Source organism: Portunus trituberculatus, chromosome 43, assembly GCF_017591435.1.
Source record: "Portunus trituberculatus isolate SZX2019 chromosome 43, ASM1759143v1, whole genome shotgun sequence".
In the NCBI taxonomy this organism is placed as follows: Eukaryota; Metazoa; Arthropoda; class Malacostraca; order Decapoda; family Portunidae; genus Portunus; species Portunus trituberculatus.
The window spans coordinates 25,543,947-25,563,726 of NC_059297.1; the positions used below are offsets into that span (position 1 = coordinate 25,543,947).

The window sequence follows — 19,780 nt, forward strand, 5'->3', positions numbered from 1 at the left end:
ACATAAAAAGTGAAAAAAAACCTCATGTTTCTCAATGTTTCTATGACGCTTCAAAGGAAGGCACGAGAAAAGGAAACGTTGAGTACAGGTTGAGTGACACATGGCGTTACTCAAAGTGCATAATTAATTGTACGCACCTGTGGTGTTGGGTAGCTGTCGGGACAATACAGCCACGAAGGTGAAGGTTCTTCATAGAAACACGTACTAACTGGAGTATGTGTATTCAAGCAGAGGAACACAGAGAAAGCCTTGGAAGGATCCCCGTACGCCTGCCTGCCTTGGAGACGCCAGCAAGACTGAGGCTTACGTAGGGTTGCCAGGCGTACGTTAATCAGAGGGACAGGGAATACATATGATATATTACATTACATACCCACAGCACTTACATCTAAACTACCCAGAAATACGTCGTTTATAAAAATGGAGTTGGTGTAGGTTCAGTGGTGGTGTTGATGGTGGTGGCGGTAGTGCTGGTGAGGTGGAGTGTAGCGGTGTCAGTGATCCAGGAGTACAAGTAAGGCACATTAACGTATATTCCAGGCACTCCGTCCTCGCCGCAGCCGATGCCCCACGCTGTGATGCCCACTAGGAGGTACTGCCCAGGCACACCGTCTTTCCTAGGGCAGGCCAGCGGACCGCCCCCATCACCCTGCAAACCCACCGGGATTCTTAAATGTTTCAGTGTCTTGTCTTTTAACCGGGTACTGGAGAAGTATTTGAGGTCGCAAGGACATTTTTGTGATTTAACAATAATTAAACATCAGCAAAAACTCAGGCGAAAAATAACAAGTAAAAAAGATAATTAATAGATCAATCAATGACAAAATTCTGGCAAATGATCTCTGTAAGCTTAAGTGATGGTTCTTTAGTAAAAGCGTTTGCGAATTTTTTTTTTTTTTTTGTGTGTTTTGATCATTTGAATTCAACAAAAAAATCAAATAAAAGTTGATAAATGCTTGAATGAATAATGAACAAATCAATAAAAAAAGACCAATAAAAACCTGACAAATCTCAAGAACTTAAACTATTATTCCTTTGATAATAAAACTTTTGTAAGTGTTTCAGAATACTGGACTAGTTTATTGAACATTCTACCTTCTGTAGCATTGTTGCTGTTTTCGTCTTCCTGATAATCAACCACTCTGCTGCTTTGTACTGTTCTATGAGCATTATGCAACAAGCAACTAACGATTATTCACAGTTGTTAATAATAATTCTACTTGCTTTCATTACTGACACTAAAAGATTAATTCTTTTTTTTATTTAATTACTTATTTTTTTCGTGGTTTAGGTCCAATCCCTACCTTACATGCGTCCTTCCCCTTCTCTCCGCCGGCACAAATGAAGGTTGGGTGCAGGCGGAAGAAACGTCCCAGTCTGGTGGTCCTCAAGCTGTTCTGACACTCCGGTGTGTGCACGAGAGGTAGGGTCAGGCTCTTCATGACTAACTGGTACGTTCCTATATCTGCACATACACACACACACACACACACAATTAAGTCTCTGAACATTGACATAGGTTTTCTCCATTTACCGCTCTTCTCCCCCTCTTAATAAATTAATAACAACCAATAAAAGTTACTAACTTCCTACTACTTTTCTGCTCTCCGAATACATTATCAACAGAAAACTAACGTTAACAGAGACAAAAAGTAAGCTTCCAGGAATATTTAATCTTGAACTGGTGTTTTCTATATTTATCCGAGCCAATCTGAAGGTTCGCTCGTATTCTCAAACGGTTCAGCGTCTTCTATCAACTATTCTTCTCCTGTCCCTTGTGTGGTGCTGCTGACAGCAACACTTTGGAACACCACTGCCTACACTGCCCTGAGTTGGACGGTCTGCTGCCTCGCGGTGTCCCGCTGATTGACGTGTGCTGCCATCTCCTGCTGGGTGACACCCTGGATGATGTCCTCGCTCGCTTCCCTAGATTTGGAGGCTGATGATCTTTTCCAGCCTGTTCTAATTAGCTGTCCTATCACCCACTCTCTTTCTATTATTCATCAATGATCTCCTAAATCTGACTCAATGCCCTATCCACTCCTATGCTGATGATACCACCTTGCATTATTCAACAGCGTTCAACAGACGCCCAACCCAACAACAATTAAATGACTCAAGGCGAGATGCTATAGGACGCCTAACTTCTGATCTTTCACTTGTTTCTGATTGGGGCAGAGAAAACCTGGTTTTGTTCAATGCCTCAAAAACTCAATTTCTACAACTATCTACTCGACATAACCTTCCAGACAACTATCCTCTCTTCTTCAATAACACTCAACTTCCCTCTCCTCTACATTAAACACACTCGGTCTATCCTTCACTAAAAATCTAAACTGGAAATTTCACATCTCTACTCTTGCTAAATCAGCTTCCAAGAAGTTAGGTGTCCTGTGGCGTCTTCGTCCATTTTCTCTCCCTCCCAGCTGCTTGCTCTGTACAGGGCCTTATCCGCCCGTGTATGGAGTATGGCTCTCATGTCTGGGGGATCCACACACAGCTTTACTAAACAAGGTGGAATCTAAAGCTTTTCGTCTTATCAACTCTTCTCCTCTAACTGACTGTCTTGATTCTTTAAGTCACCGCCGCAATGTTGCATCTTTATCTGTCTTCTACCGCTGTTTTCATGCTGTCTGCTCTTCTGAACTTGCTAACTGCATGCCTTCCCCCTCCTGCGGCCTCGCTGCACAAGACTCTCTACTTCTTCTCATCCCTATTCTGTCCATCTTCCTAATGCAAGAGTTAACCAGTATCTTCACTCCTTCATTCCCTACACTGGTAAACTCTGGAACTCTCTACCTGTGTCTGTATTTCCACCTGCCTATGACTTAAACTCTTTCAAAAGAGGAGTGTCAAGACACCTCTTACGTTAACTGGACCCTCCTTTTAGATTTTTTTGTTTTTTCTCTTTCTCCTACTTTCCTCTTAACAGGGCCTGGCAACCAGCAGGATTTTTTTTTTCCAACACTTTGTTTTCCCTTGGCCAGTGCCCTTGTAATGTAAAAAAAAAAAAAAAAAAAAAAAATGCTTAGCTATATGTGTTGAATCCTTTACTCTATTGTTAATTATTTAAGTACCAGCTTGACGCATTGTGCGTAATGAATTTAATAAAACAAAAATCTATCAACTACTTTTAACAGACTAGAGCGGAAGTTGTTAGAGATTTCAGAAGTGCTTTCATAATTCTATTGATAGTTACACACGGATTCTACACTATGAATGCAAACAGTAAGAAGAAAAAAGTCAACCCAGTTAATCATCTTTATAACCTTTAAAATATCGGACCATGAGGGAGGCGGTGGCGTAGTGGATAAGGTGGTAAACATGGTATCGGGCAGACGTCCCTGCGTAGGTTGGAATCCCACCACATACCACTTTGAACTTTGAAGCTATGCCAATTGTCGAGTGGTTTAAAGTTACCTACATGTCACCATGATACCCATGCAAGTTCTCGGTGTTTATACCAAAGATGTGCTTGGGTGGTGATATGGGTCTTAATATGGGTACCCCTATGAATAAAATTGCCAGCGCCACTAATGTGCGGAAACTTAACAGCGCTTCCCACATATGCTCTTCAAGTATGCCTACAGGTTCTATAGGCCATAACATATAAAAAAACAAAACAAGAACTCAAAGAACCAAACCAAGACTCAATTCAACCGAACCCGAACTAGTTTAAGATCGGAACACACAGACACCAGACAACATTACATTTCTAAGCCTGTTCTCATATTTCCCTCTCCACTCACCGAAACGATCCACTCCCCAGCCGTTGATGACACAGGCGGAGGTGTCAACGTCGTCTAAGTCCTCCGCCATGCACAGGGTGTTGACGTGGGGCGCGAGAACTGCCTCCTCCTGCGGAAAGAACGTAAAGCGATGTTGTCTTCCTCTGTACCAGTAAAAGATAACAAGATAACAAGATAACACTAAAACGTCATTTGATTTGCACTACAAAAGAGAGAGAGAGAGAGAGAGAGAGAGAGAGAGAGAGAGAGAGAGAGAGAGAGAGAGAGAGAGAGAGAGAGAGAGAGAGAGAGACGTGTGAACATAACATAATCACCTTCAGGAACAGGAGGGCGACGTCGTAAAAGAGAGCTGGAGCAAAGAATTTCGGATGCACCACTACTTTCTCTACCTCGATGTCTTGGTGCGGGTAGGGCTCCTGTTCTTTCTGCGTGTCCCACTCCCCGAGCCGCACCGCCAAGTGATTCACGTTCACACTGCGCTCAAAGAAGTAACACTGTCAGATACTTGTACTAGTGCTTATCCCAAGTAACATTCTTATTGATGATCACGAACTCTTGTTGAACCATCCCTACACTCATAGAAATATATTACACTCAACTCAGGGAAGGAACACTATCAGATTCTTCCTTTTTTTTTAATGTAAGAGCGTTTATCCAGGGTAACATTCTTATTGATGATCACGAATCCTTGTTGAGTCATCTCTACACTCATAAGAATACCCTTGAAAAACTTCACCCCATACTCTGAAACTTTTGTATTCCCCCTAATGACTATTTTTTCCAATGCCACGCAATTTATTTTCTTGGTAATCAGCTGAGGTAGTTTCCTGTTGATGATTAAGTATAATTTGTTGAACTTTTTGATGTAAGAGGGGAAAACTAACCAAGAGGAATAAAAACGATTAAATTAGAAGTCCCACTGAGATGCCAATCAAGAGAGTTAGCCAAGAAAATGGGACAAATATCTATAAAAAACCTCATTCTTTTCCTTCTGTTCTCTGTTTCAGGTCATAGGTAGATGGAAATACAGATGCATGCAGTCAATATTTGTATAGAAGTACCCAAAGTAATGGTGTCTGGATAGCTGTTTTGTACTTGACTCTTTCATTTGGTAGACATTTCATTATTGCGTTATTATTGTTATTATTTTTTTTTGCCATCATCTATATAATTTCAGACTCCCAACTTATTTTTGCATCCCTATTTCTATTCTTATTATTGTATTTTTTTCATAATCTCTATATCGTTTTAGAATTTTACCTTATTTTTGTATTTCTACCAATCTATATTTTTATCTTTGTCATTGTATTATGTATTTTTTTTCATTATCACCTATATCGTTTTAGACTTTCATCTTATCTTTGTATTTAATTTATATTTATTCATCTATTTTCTTATTACAGTATTACAGTATTACAGTATTTCTCCAGTTAAGAAAAAAAAAAAAAAAAAAAAAAAGCCAAAATCAACTTCCTCCTCTTTACATTTTCTGTGCATCAATGTAAACACTTTATCTTTTCTTTTTCCTACGGTTCTGTAAGCTTTAATAAAGAACGACTCCATCAGCATACAAAGGACACAGACAGACGCATCCTGGTGCCCGAACTATAAGCGTCATATTCCCCATACAGTAACCCATTTCCTGCTGGACATTTGATTATTTTTCCCATAATTCTCTACAACTTTTCTATTAGTCACTTCTTGAAATGCAGTCCACTGAATACTTCGTGAGCCAAGAAAAGACAAAATTAATCTCTCGATATTTTTCAGGTTATTCGCACAAACATTTTTTTAGAGTGCTATGAACAAAAATAAATAATTGAAGGTAGGACTACATGTATCAGTAAAAGTGTAGATTTGTATTATAATTTTATAGGTTTAAGATTCACTGGACTTTGTGGCGTCATTGCTCAGAGTAACAATAGCAAGCAGAGCATAATGAGCTCCTCTCGCAACACGATGTTTTACTATTTTTGTTCATTATCTAAGGATCATTAGATTCGTATAAACAAGGAAATGGAACGGCAAATTCGGAAACCTGAACACACACACATACACACACACACACACACACACACACAAAACCTTACTTCACAACTTTATGGGCTGCCGTGAGGACAACACGTGGGTAGATTAGCGTGCCGCCTCCCACGAAGCGGTAGGAGGGCATGCCCATGAATGGAGCGCTATTGACCACGGCTGCCATCCAAGGGAACTCACCGAACTGGCTTTCCCCGTCCTGGAACCCGATGATTCGCGCCTGTGGTGGAGGAGGAAGAGGAAGAAGAAGATGAGGAAGAAGAAGCAGAAGAGGAGGAGGAGAAGGAAGAGGAGGTTAGGTTCAAGAGGTATTGGTAAGGCAGTGCACATGGGACGTATTTCGCTGCAGTATTTCGTGGTGTTTTAGAGTCCATGCAGGCTGTTAGACGCTATATGCACTTGTAATACACACCGCTATTCCGTCGAAGTTTCTGATGCCACAGGTGATGGGAGGGTCCTCGGTGGTAGTGGTTGTCGGGGTGGTGGTGGCGGTGGGGGTGGTGGGGGAAGACACTGTAGATGTAGTAGGGTTGCGGAATAAGGGAGGGGTGGTGGATTCAGTAGTAGTGCTGGTGGAGGTGGTGGTGGTGGTGAAGGTGGTGGTGGTAGTAGTGGAAGCGGCGGAAGGAGTATGGAAGGACGTTGGGGCCAGTGGAGGGAGGCAGCAGACGAAGTAACTGTCGGAACATTCGCCGGAATCCAGCGGGAACACTGACGACGTAAATTTCCTGATGTCTTGCAAACCTTGGCCGTACACGATGATGTAGCCGTCCTCATCGCAGAGGTAGGGCTTTACGCACTCACACTGCGGCGCGGTGGGCATGGGCGTGGGCGTAAGCGTTGGTGTTGGTGTAGGGGTAGTCTTGTCGGCGCAGCAGAGGGTAAAGGTGTCTTGGCACTGAGAGTGTGAGTAAGTCAAACCCAAGAACTCCAGACTAGTGCTCCCTTTGCCATCATTCACCAGAAGCTTGGCGGGACACTCAAGGAATCCTACACACTGGCAGGGAGTGTCCGGGGGCAGCGTGGGTGGTTGGGTGATCGGGAGAAGAGTGCTGGAGGTCATGGTGGTGGTGGTAGTGGTGATGGTGGAGGTAGTTGTAGTAGGTGACGGAGGAAGACCACAACAAACGTCTATTAGTGAAGGACACTCCTCCACGTTGGTCACCGGCTTCCTGCGACGAGAAGTCCTCACGTCAATCAAGTTCCTGCCGTCGGTGATGATTACGTCGTCCTCGCACAGGTAAAACGGCACGCACTCGCAATACACCTCCTCTCCTTCCGAATGTTGCGGCCTGGGTACCGAGTAACCAAAGGCTGCCCCCACCCACACCAACCACAGGACTGCCGCCGCGCCCAAACCACCCATCACCTGAGAGAGAGAGAGAGAGAGAGAGAGAGAGATTCCTTTAATGTTCCTTATGAAATCACAAACGTCTTTCGGGATCAGTATTGCGATAATGGGGAAGTAGGTGAAAGAGAGCAAGAGGAGGAGGAGGAAAAGGAGGAAAAGAGTGAGTGGGGGATTTGCAAAGAGAGGGCAAAGGGTGGATGGCGTAGTACACGTGCACTCTTACTATCGGCTGTCACTATGTCCCACAAACAAACAAGCTAGTGGCGTGCTGGCCCGCAGTGTTTTATCATTAAAGATCTGCCCGACGTCCTACTCGATTGCTCTTTTTAGATCCTAATCGTAATTTTTTGGTTGTTATTGGGACATTTAATGGGATTTTATGGCTCAGTGGAAAAGAAATAATAGACTTCCATGAAAATCTTACTAATCCTCTCTGAAATCTTAGAAAAATAATCCCTGTAGGAGGGCAAAAGGTTTCAGAAGTAATGGGACTAAATTCTAATGCTGTTGTTTTTTTATTTCAATCAGATTACGAACATACTGTATCGGAACCTATTTTTTTTTTCTTTATTGAATTCTGATCTCTGACTGAAAACAACAAAAACTGAAAAAAAAGAACACGCAAGACGTCACACTTTAAAGGGGAGTTCACAAGTAGACACAAAAAAGGCATCGTTAAGTGTCTTGTGTCTGAAGAGGTCTGTGTGTGAACCAAGATTCTGATGAGAATATGGACTTGGTATAGGTCAGTGACAGAAGACGAAAGGTAGAATTAATGGACGGATATCTGAGCGACGGAGAGATTATGAAGAAAAAGACAATGAGCCACAATTGAAATCTTTTAATAATTGTGGCATTTCAGTTTGCCTGTTTATAGAACAATCTACTCGGTGTCTCGTTTGAACAGTACAGCACACGGGAACTGCAGGAAGCAGGAGACAGGAGAGCCATTCTGATGGTCTGTATAGGCAGTTAACTTGAGTAAAAGTCATTCATCACATAGCATTTCTAGTGTCAAGCCCTACCTTTCCCCTCGTACATCCTTGTCAGGTGATAAGTTACTTGAATGAACGTCTTGGTCGAAATCTGTTTTGTTGATCTTTCACATTTTATAATTTACTGTTGGAGTTAAAGTATTGGCCAGTCGTCTGTTGTCTTTGGGGTGAAGCACATAGGAAAGGTTGGTTGTAAGTGCTTACGCACGAGTATACCACACTCACCATCTCTGCAGAAGTACGTAGAGTCACTGGCAGTGGTAAGCCGCGGATGCTGTACATGTATAATTGGCTGCTGGGCTGAATCAACGCCGCGCATGAGCAGTAATTAATGCCCTCAACTCTGATATCTATGATTAACGCGGCAATGACTGTGCCATGTGCACCCTCTAGAGATATGCCGGCTTATTCAGAGAACTGAGACCTGTATCAGGTCTGTGATTCCCCTGGCGAGAACCGATCATGGCAATGATAAAATGGTCTTTTCTGTCCTCATCAGTGACACGCGTATGAATTTATATAAGCCAAGAAAAGTTTCACTACCTGCGCAATGAATAACCATGCTATCAATGTCTATGATGATGGTGATGACAATGGTGGTGGTGGTGGTGGTGGTGATAGTGATAATAACTTTATTTTCTTTGTTTATTTATTCAATAATGTATTTTCAAAACATCCTTTCAACTATTTTTTCATGCCTCTCATCGTCTCCACCACAAGGTTCAGACAAGGCAAGCAGCTTCTGGGAAGTTCTGTCACTGATGATTGCATAGTTACGGATTTACAAGAATGTGGGCAAAACCAATGGTTGCGTCCTCACGCTCAGCCGCGGCCGTGTGTGCCATGGTACAATAACTTTTTGATAGGTAGACGCACGAGAACATTATTGGAACCACCAGCTGACTCAGTGACGTCATCCGGTCGTGTAAACAACTCCGTATCTTCGAGTGAGTGTACACGTGTGGCAGAATTTGATCTTGGATTGTATGTTTCATGTGCCTTAATATTAATTTCTTATTGTTAGTATGGGCAAAGCTAGACCTTGTGCAGTGTATGATGCACGCCTGCCAAGTCTAGTAATTTTGAATATTATAAATTCCCCAAGAACAAGACCATCGCAAGACAGTGGCTCCAAAAATGCTATCGTGCTGACACAGTAAACGTAAATAATGCCGTGATTTGTGAGCAACATTTTAGTTCCGCCCAAATTAAGCGCAATTTGAAATATGAGTTATTAGGTTCCCCAGTTCCAAGGAATTGGAGGGATCTAAAACTGAGGCAGTCCCTGATCAAAATCTGCCATTTCGTGGACACGATAATGGAAGTGGCCTTTCTGCAGAAAATACAGGTAAGGAAACTTAGATTTACTGGCTAAATCTGATCAGTTTCAACACTCCAAATTAGAAATTGTATAATCTGCTTATGCCTAATGAACGAAATTAGTTCTACTAGTAGCCTAGACCTAGTCCATAATTTACAGGCTATGCCAGCCTTACAGGCTACTGACTGTACCATGGTACAATAACTTTTGATGTCTCTCGTTATTGTACCATGGGTTTACACTCAAGAATAAAGTACCTATATGAAGTGTGAATAGTTTAGGGCCGATGCAAGCTAAAGGAATGGATTGCCACGTTTAAATAGCGGTATGCACTCACGGTCCATTCATATTACATGCATTTCAATGGCTTACGGTCCCCACTGAAATGCATTTAGTATGTGACAGCACCGTAAACAGAGCGTGACCGTCCCTGTATAGTGTGGATCGCCTTTAGACTCATACGTGCATTAGCCTTTAGCCTCTTGTAGTTTTATATGTAGAGAGAACAGTGAGGTGCTGAGGAAGACGACGAAGGTACATGAAGGCGAAGAGGATCAGAGGAAATCAATGTGCATTATGCAATCATGCATAATGTATATGGCTTGAAAAATCCACTAACAATGTTTTTGAGCCACATCTACTAGGCTATCTGACATGTCTTTATCCGTACAATATCTTGTCTATCGCTATGAAATATCAACATTCAATCACTAATGTGTATCATATTTAATTTTCGACTGCATAACCAATGGATCATGAAAAGAAAAAAAGTTTTATATTAATTATTCATGATTTAATGAGTAGCAGACTATCGCGATCAGAGCTGGCTAGGCGAGTGGATGACGTCACAGAAACAGCGTTTCAGAAGACTTACCAGTAGGGCTGTAAGTTCAAGACTCGTGCGTCTACCTGTCTCGTTATCGTACCATGGTGTGTGCAGTGTCTGAAGCCCCGCCTCCAGGTAGGCGTCGACACACACACACACACACACACACACACACACACATGATGACCTCCAAGAATAACTTTAATTATAACCCTTATAATTATCATTCCTAACTGATTTTATGATTAGAAACATTCTTTAACTATAATATTTGATCATTAATTCTTTTCCTCCACACATTACCCCTACCCAATGCAGTAGATTAGGGGGAAAAGTTCCTGCCGTACCTGATATTCAATCCTGCAGTGTCGGAAACTTTTTGTTTGACAAAACAAGCAGTCGAAGTCTAATGACTTTCCCCTGCGGTATCAATGGTTAGGGACATATCGTCGGTATCACTAATACAGTAATTTGATAATGAAGACTTTTCACCCAAAAAACTAAAATACGACTAAATAATGTACCTGTGTATGTTTCTACGGTAATTTATTTTTCCTTTTTCTTTTTTCCTTCGTGTTTCTGTACTTTCATTTCTGAAATGTTGCCAATTATCATGTTTCGTTTTCCCTCACACTTCACTGCTCTAGATGCAATAATTATTTTGTGCGTGTGGGACTTCCTTGCCGCCGAGGTGAACAAGCTGGTTCCGTAGTGATTTACAGGAAGCCTACATAAAGGACAGTAATAAAGTACTTATGATCATCAATTGTTATTTATTACAGAGAACATGTACTACTACTATTTCAATATTGGGCGAGTCAACTAAGAGGAAAAACAATAATTGGACACCACTCCCAGCATTCGTCAGAACAGGGAGTACACACTTCTGTTTCTTGAATAACAAATTATGATCTACAGCTACAGTTTTTTTTTTTTTCTTATTACTATGTGCTAACACTGCTCGCACACCTATAAGCCTGCCATCGCGTTATGCGGCAGAACCTTTAGCTATCATGAATCAAACACAGCAATACACAATGAATCATACGAGCTAGATGTGTATAGAGAGAATGCTTCACTGCAGTTTGAGACATTGCATTAAGTAGACACGGAGAGACTAATAGTTATAAATTGATATAAGAATATATAATCTTACGTAAACTATCAAGAGAGAGATTCTCGGAGCAAAGCTAGAATACAAGTCCATCATTGAATGTTTCAGGATAGGTGCTTCGTTTGACATATCGTAAAGACCATGCAATTAGAGCTGCGAAATTCTCTTCATCTCCTTTGTATACAGCATCATCTGAACGAGCCACAGTCGCGTCTATAGAAATTGGTATGAAAGGCTTAAGGAGCAAGTGGAGACACATGACATGAAAGCATCTTCTTAATTACTATCACTTTGCAAGTTCTGCCACTAATAATCAGCAAGAAGGCAAGATAAAGAAGGTAGGCAAAAATATAACTAGAAATCCTCAGTCTGTCACATGCCTTGAGGTCTTCTGTTGAAACATTATTGCATTAGTATTGTATTAGTAGTCAGGATTTTATTGTCCTTAAATCCTACCATTAGTCCACTGAAAGTAAACTGAAGCCAGAAAACAACATATAAAACCAAACAAATGAATGCAATATTCTTACCTAGCCTAACAGGAAAACAGACAATTCACTGTATGTTGAGATTTTCATAACATTTTGAGGTCATCGTGCATTGTGAATTTCAGTGCCGAACACGATCTTCCTGAGAGCATATTTACAGCGGTGTTAGTGTCACCAATCAAGCCCTTACATGTAGCATTTTTTAGGTTTAACCATCACGCTGGTTTGATTCCAAACAGTTCATGACATACGTAAAGCACAATCAGTTTCAGTTGCTTCGTCTACATTTTTTCACTTCCTTGAGTTATTCCTATACTGACTGTATTGAATGGGGCGAGCAGCTTCGCCAGGCTGTGACCCTCCAGATCCACGCTTTTTTCTCATTTTCTTTCCTAAATTGATGACCGAATAACACTCATCTGTGGAGTGACCAATGCACTGATGAAAGGTGCAGTAGGCAGTGTTACGTCTCGCTCCTCGGCGAGTGTGACTTCTCGGGTCATCAGCAGCTTCAGCTTTTCTACTACCACGCTCATCTTTCTCTCTAAGGGAACATCTGCTAATCGTATGTCCTTTTCGCTGACAATATTGGCATGTCACATTCACTGTCCTAACGGCCTTCCCTATCTGGCCATTTTCTTCGCGGTTTTTCCTTAGCTTCTGCACAAACTCGTGGAGTTCGTCTGTGGGTTTATACTTGAGAGACCAGGCGCTCCCACGACATGTTCCTCTCATCAAAATCATAAAAATAAAAAATTCCATAAATTTATGGTTATTCTGTAATGAAATATATTCTCCCTCATTCCACCCATTGTCTTTAATATACTGGATGAATTCAGTTGAGAGACGGTTGGCTTCCACTTGCCCCTCAAACATATTTAAGGGTGGGGTATCACTTAGAAAAACATCTACTGCATTGATGATTCCCTGTACTAGACTGTGTGGAGCCTTTTTGCTTCCAAATATCCTCAGGAATTTGGTTCGGAAACTATCATAATCTTTATTCTTCTCAGGATCAGTGAAGATCCTGGTACTCATCATCTTAGCGGGCCGCGATCCAATCTGTAACCTACTGCGGACAAAAGAGATTTTACATGTATCTTGTGTTATATAGCAAGTCTTCATTACATCATCACACAGTGAGATGTATTCCTCAGCTGTGTAGTCATTCTCGGAACCTGTGAACTCTCGAATTTGAGGCAGCACAAACACCTTCGCGGCAACGATGTTTGGATCTGGCACCATCTCGTGCACTACGCTGTGTGCGCGCCGCTTCCAAATATGTTCAGAAAATTGGTACGAAAAGTGTAATAATCTTGATTCTGCGTAGGTTTGGTGAAGGCGCTGGCGTGCATCATCCTCGAGGCCCAAGACCCACCCTGCAATCCCGACCGGATAAAGGAAATTTTATCTGCATCTTCTGTTAAAGAGTTATCATCCTTCATGATATATTCACACAACGAGATATATTCCTCAGCTGTGTAGCCATTCTCTGTGCCTGTGAAAGCCTGAAGTTTTGCACTAGTCAGGAATAATGTCCTTGTGCCAGAGTCATCCGTACTAGAGGCAACAAGATTATCCATGGTTAGATAAAAAAAAAAGTTTGAACAAAAGTCAGTGGTTAGTATTAGCAAGGGTTAGTACGACTACTTCTGAACATTCAAAGATTACTATATTTTTATGAACTTCCTTAATTAATTTACTTGTTTACAGAGTCACCCTTATCATCATAATCATCATGGCCATCAATGCCGTCTACTTTACATCGTCATCCTCATCCGCCCTTTAAATCTTCAAATATTCCTTACTTATTCATGTAATCGTAATCGAAAGACACAGTAAAAAACAACAACATGAGACTCACTTTCACCAACTCAGCATAACCAAGGCGCAGTGTGTGTGTGTGTGTGTGTGTGTGTGTGTGTGTGTGTGTGTGTGTGTGTCAAATCGGTGTAGAGTATGTTCTTATCTTTAGTTTCTTCGATTAGGAAAAAAGTGTGATTTCTTTCTCCGGTTCTTCTCTGGGTCACAGATGATGTGATGAAATCTTTAGCGGGCGACAGCCAGTCTGTTAAAGAGGCGGCGTCCAGACAGGGCACTCCAGTAGTCACCCACCGTTTCTTTGTCACTCAGTTGTCGTCTCTGCTACCGCTGTATCTCTGGAATCACACAAAAGCCTCAGAGGTCCTCCTTGACAGAGTGATATAGAATTAATTACTTAGTCGCGCCCAGTGACTATAGTAAGGGATATTGATAAATGTTGTAAGTGCAAGCGCATACACCTTATGATGAGGTTTACATATTTGTATTGTATATACCTATAGTTCTGTGGACGTAACGTGTACTGGGGAAGGAGGTGGCGGGGAGGGGGCGTGTGGGGAAGGGCCCTGGCTGGGTAGCTGATGTCAGCAAAGTGATACCCCGTGTTTTCTGCTGAGGTTTGTAAACATCAACTTCCAAGAGGTCTCCACTACCACTCCACTCTACACTCAAGCCGCACCAATTCGCTCACCAAAATGTATCGTTCCGTTCCACGAGTGTCAGTTTTAAAAGGTTTCTTCGGTACTTGGGCAGCTTATTTCTTTGTATTGGTAGCGTTGCAATCCACAATTGTCTGCCAGCACTCGTTTAAGATGACCCTTGATATACTAGGTATAGTTTATATAAATATATTTGCAGTTTATAATTATCACTGTGCCAGTTAATCACTGATTCTCCTACTAGTCTCTGTCACGGTCACTCTCAGTGTCTTTGTTACTGCAATGAAGTTACTGTTTTATTCAGTGTCACTTTCACTTGTTTCCTGTGTACACACGCAATGAGCGGTGAGCAGTGAGTGCCTTGCATAGTTCAGGCAGTACATACAGCACACCGCGCACTCCCGTTCAACTGGCCACACTCCGTCTGCCTCTTAGTCTGACTCTCTCTCCGGTTGGTTGGTTGCGGCGTTCCTTGTTAAGTCACGTGACAGGGTGTGATGGTGGAGGTGATAGATTTCACAGGACTCTATTTCATGTACGTTTCTTCTGACGAGTAACATGATATTCATAATCAATACTAATCAATTAATTGTTGCAGATAATAGGCATTCCTCTTTTGGTATTTGGAAGAGAACTAGAAGTGGAAACAATAATTAGACATCACTTTTAGCATACGTCAGAATAGCGGATTTCCATGGCAGATACCCACTTGCCATATTTTCCTACTACAGTGAGCTAATACGCTATCTCTACATGCTTTATTTTTTCAAATGCAATATTTATCTACCTCTAATTACCTTGGTTGTTGTACTGTTTCCATAATAGTAAAGGCTGTGAAATTGAATCCAGCTATGTATTGCCTCGAGTTTTAATTGCATAATGTAGGCAATATTGAAAGTATTATGTCATGTAAGTGAAGATAACTAATCCTTGTTTGCTCTCCCCTAATCCTTTCCATGGGAATGACATTGGCAAAGGAGAGGAGGCCTAGAAGGGTGCTGAGCCTGTGTACCTCTTCAACCGTAAACAGCACTTTGCATGCACACGACACTTGATCTGCTCTATTCAAATCATACCTTCATCTTGGCAATCTTCCTCCCTAACATTCAGTGCACTCTGAAGTTCAAATATGGTGGAGGATATGTACAGTACGAGGGAAATTAATTTGGGTTGGAACTTAGCTTTCACTTGTATTACGCCGTCATAAAATGAGTTCATATACGATTAGAGATACGTTATTGTTTTGCGGCATGTTTTCCTTCATGACACGTCTTTAGTTAAATTTGTTATTGATTTATTATTAGTTTCGTTATATTTCACATACTTATTTTGTAGTGAGATGCTTAAGTGAAGTGAACCTAAATATGCGAACCCAAGTTTACGTGACACCGATGTGGGAGGAGGTCGGCGTCAGAGCGGCCAAGGTGAACCTCATGGAACGAAACCTGGTGATCGGAACCTGCAAGTGCCTGGTGAGCATGTGCATGGCCTTCATTCTGATGACAGCATACTTGAGATGCGAGGAATGAGCCACCCGCATGATGGCTGCCTCACCTTGGCTAGACGGAAACACTTGAGTGCCTTAATTTCTGTGTCCGTGGATCGACGCCCGCACGAGCATGCACCCGTATCTTATGGATTCACTTTCTGATTTCGCTTACCAGCATCGACAGTTTGCTTTTTGCTTCAAAATAGTGACAAGGGAGAGTATAGAAAAATTTGACATGTACGTACAAGTATAATGTAATCATCCATAAAAATAACGAACTACACAGTGGATCCAAAACTTCTTTACATGATACCCGCATTTTTATTCTAATAACAGATAACTTACTCACCCTCTTCGCCCTGCTACGTGTGGGCAGGTCGGAGGAGTGTTGAGATAAATCAGCAAACAGCATCAGTGTAGCAGATATGAGTGCCAAATACGAAACATTAGAAGAGCTACAAAACGGAATCGGATCATCGCTAGAATCAAAATTATGTAGTCTACACACATGTTACGACAAATACCTGTTACATGAGAACACGCAGAAGTTGCAAGAATCCATCAAGCCTACATTCAGCATCCATTGTCACTATATTATTTTACTTGCATGTTTTTCAAACTGTTTTTTTAGACTCCCCGTATACCTTCATGCATCTCTACAGAGACGCGCTCCCCTGTCACCAGTGAGGAAATCACCATCTGTTCTACCGCATCAAAGACATATTGTAAGTATGTTGCACTTTGTAACTTACATAACTCTCCGAAGAATACCTTGGCATGATGATTAGTGAAAATATCTCAGCAGAAGTAACATCAAAACAATGAAATAAGAAAATGTGTGTGTGAGGACGGGAGACTGACTTGTCGAGAAGGCAACAAGGGTGCACATACAGACAAAAGCAGAAAGTAATCGCTCGCTTCCATGTAGCCCCACACATTCAGCTGCAGTGTTGCATTCTGCTCATCAGTCTAAAATTGATGAAATAATTCAAATGAGCATCGTTTTAAGTCTGGTATGATAGATATGTTTTTAACTGATTCTGCCTGTTTTAAATCGTAATGAGATAAATAAATAGATAAACGACTCATTCATTCTACTAAAATCAAACAGCAATCGACCATATCATTAAAATTCGGAAAATTCAGTTCTTAAAACCAAGCCTCTTTAATGGTTACAAGCTTCCAATGGCGCATGCATTACACTCTTTAATGGAGTGGATTTATGAGAGATTCCACTCATACTGCTCGACCATATATATATATATATATATATATATATATATATATATATATATATATATATATATATATATATATATATATATATATATATACCTTTGTATTGCAACACTCCAAGAGCTAATGGCGCCTTCCCTCTGCCTTAAGAGGCGTGACGTCAGTAGAAATTTAAGAACCGAGACGCATTCTCTCTCTCTCTCTCTCTCTCTCTCTCTCTCTCTCTCTCTCTCTCTCTCTCTCTCTCTCTCTCTCTCTCTCTCTCTCTCTCTCTCTCTCTCTCTCTCTCTCTCTCTCTCTCTCTCTCACCTTATTTGTTAATCTATGCTGCTGCTGCTTTTCTCTGATTTCAGCAGGAAAAGAGTCACTGCTCCAGTTTCAACTGCTGATGGCGCGATACTTCAGACGAAAGCCAATGTCATTACTACCTTCATCAGAATAGAATACAACACGAAATATGTTGTTTTCAATCTTGTACATGCTGTGGTGGGCCGAGGGAGCGAAACCACACAGTTTGTCTCCACTGGAAAACAAAATAACTTGATGAAAGGGAAAGTGTGGGTGATTAAAATAGTGAGGATTGGCCATTAATCTTCTGGTAGACCCATTCTAATGTCAATAAAATGTTTTGATCGTACACAAATCTCATAGCAAAAATGTGTCCCAGTACTGAAGGGGTTAAAAACGTATTCATAATTATACAGTTATCACAATATTTAGTATGTTACATGCAGATGACGGAGATGTTGGCATCTTCTTACGTTGGTACAGCTGGATCCCATATTCTCACATAATCACAGCTGCACGAAGCACAATCCTCAATTCCGAAATATTCCCAGGAAAATTCTGGTTTTGTTCCCTCGGGCAGTCTCACTTCCCAGGAACAGAAGGTACGGTCAAGGTAGGGCGGAACTCTGGTTGGAGCTAAAGAGCCACTACTTCCGTACACAACTGGAATAATGGAAGAAAGTTATGCTAGTCAGTAGGCACACAGGGCCACGATGGATTCAAGGATATTTATTAGAAGTGTTGTTTAAACACACACACACACACACACACACACACACACACACACACACACACACACACACACACACACACACACACACACACACACACACACACACACACACACACACACACACACACACACACACACACACACACACACACACACACACACACACACACACACACACACACACACACACACACACACACACACACACACACACACACACACACACATAGACATACAAACACACACACACACACACACACACACACACACACACACACACACACACACACACACACACACACACACACCTGTGTCTACTCCGCATAGCCACGGATCAGCGTCATTGTGGAGAGTGTTTGCTCGTCCGCTATCTGTTGGTAGAGATATTGTGCTTTGATAGACGTTTTCTACTTTTTTTTATGTACGAGGCAAAACAGACCAAGGGCAACAAAAATTGTGATTATAAAAGGCCAGCTGAGATGTTAGTCCCCAAACAATTCAATAGAAATATATACGTCAGAAGGGAACTCCGAGGCTGGTATAGGAGTCATAATTCTTTTCAATTTTCAATTTTACGTGAAGAATCTATGCGTTGCTAGATGCAAGTAGTTTTGTGTGAAGGAAAAGAGTTTGTCTTTAAGAGGGCAGGCTATGACTGCCCCTTGTGTTGTGAGACACAAAGGAAATGTTCAGAGAGGTAACAACTAGCTTTAATGGTAAGTCCGCAGCACTCCCTGAGCCAGTGCTATTAGACCTTACTGGGTGTAACTATCGTTTTGACAGGTGTCTACTGCCTTTTCCTTTCGCAGCAAAAACATGTAAAAAACTCACTTTGTTGTTTAATTCTTACCCGGTTGTTCCTGGACAACGGCAGGAGTTCGGGTATTCACTGTTTGAAATTCATTGATTGCTTCATTGATCTTCTCCTGCAATTGATTTTCAGCATTCGAATACAAGTCTTGTATTTCGCTTATCGCATTATTCTTCATCATCTGCAACTCCTGCAACCAAGATTCACCTGCAAATCAGTTTAGCCAATCAATCAACAGGAAACAACATCGCTGCACGTATATCCACAGTATCTTTGTATTCCATTTCTGATTATGTCTAATTCAATTACTTACGTGAAACATGACTGGAAGAAGACTCATTCAACAATTTCAGTAAGGTTATTTGGTTGATCACAACGGACATTGCCAGGTCATACTGGTCAACGTTCAGAGCTGGGTAGTCCTGTTTGGCAAAGGTTGGGTATCCTTCCACTACCATCACCGCCACCATCACAGCCAAGAGGGAAAGGATTGGGGCAGCTTTCAAGTACATGACTCCTTACTTACTCTAGACTCTAGAGAGACTGCCGCCACCAGCAGCAGCGTCCGCTGTGAACTCCCAGGAGATGCCACTCACTACATTACGCTGCTATAATATTGCTGGTCCATTTATCATTATCATTTTTCCCGTTGTTGTTGTTGTTGTTGTTGTTGTTGTTAATACAAAAAAATAATGATATTGTTATTATCATTATTACTATTATTATTACTATTATTATTATTATTATTATTATTATTATTATTATTATTATTATTATTATTATTATTATTATTATTATTATTATTATTATTATTATTATTATTATTATTATTATTATTATTATTATTATTATTATTATT

At 41.3% G+C, this 19,780-nt stretch overlaps 2 protein-coding genes across 5 annotated transcripts; both read right to left on the reverse strand.

Moving 5' to 3' along the window:
- Window positions 1-205: 205 nt before the first annotated feature.
- LOC123518285 (serine proteinase stubble-like) lies at window positions 206-8,479 on the reverse strand. 2 transcript variants are annotated; one of them, XM_045279018.1, is made up of 8 exons: window positions 8,361-8,479; window positions 6,202-7,158; window positions 5,840-6,009; window positions 4,064-4,223; window positions 3,827-3,858; window positions 3,750-3,785; window positions 1,305-1,465; window positions 512-649 (listed from the first exon to the last, which is right to left on the reverse strand). In XM_045279018.1, the coding sequence occupies exons 1-7, from the start codon at window positions 8,415-8,417 to the stop codon at window positions 1,306-1,308; spliced, it is 1,572 nt and encodes a 523-aa protein (XP_045134953.1). In that variant the 5' UTR covers window positions 8,418-8,479; the 3' UTR covers window positions 512-649; window position 1,305. The 2 variants fall into 2 exon arrangements, with proteins under 2 accessions (XP_045134952.1, XP_045134953.1); XM_045279017.1 differs by having other exon boundaries at window positions 206-649; window positions 3,750-3,858; window positions 8,361-8,477.
- Window positions 8,480-11,035: 2,556 nt separating this feature from the next.
- LOC123518237 (cubilin-like) lies at window positions 11,036-19,464 on the reverse strand. 3 transcript variants are annotated; one of them, XM_045278961.1, is made up of 6 exons: window positions 19,235-19,464; window positions 18,961-19,128; window positions 18,419-18,481; window positions 17,851-18,040; window positions 17,399-17,612; window positions 11,036-14,043 (listed from the first exon to the last, which is right to left on the reverse strand). In XM_045278961.1, the coding sequence occupies exons 1-5, from the start codon at window positions 19,431-19,433 to the stop codon at window positions 17,468-17,470; spliced, it is 765 nt and encodes a 254-aa protein (XP_045134896.1). In that variant the 5' UTR covers window positions 19,434-19,464; the 3' UTR covers window positions 11,036-14,043; window positions 17,399-17,467. The 3 variants fall into 3 exon arrangements, with proteins under 3 accessions (XP_045134896.1, XP_045134895.1, XP_045134894.1); XM_045278960.1 differs by lacking the exons at window positions 17,399-17,612; window positions 17,851-18,040; window positions 18,419-18,481; window positions 18,961-19,128; window positions 19,235-19,464 and adding an exon at window positions 14,397-15,000; XM_045278959.1 differs by lacking the exons at window positions 17,399-17,612; window positions 17,851-18,040; window positions 18,419-18,481; window positions 18,961-19,128; window positions 19,235-19,464 and adding an exon at window positions 14,203-15,000.
- Between the last annotated feature and the right edge of the window lie 316 nt (window positions 19,465-19,780).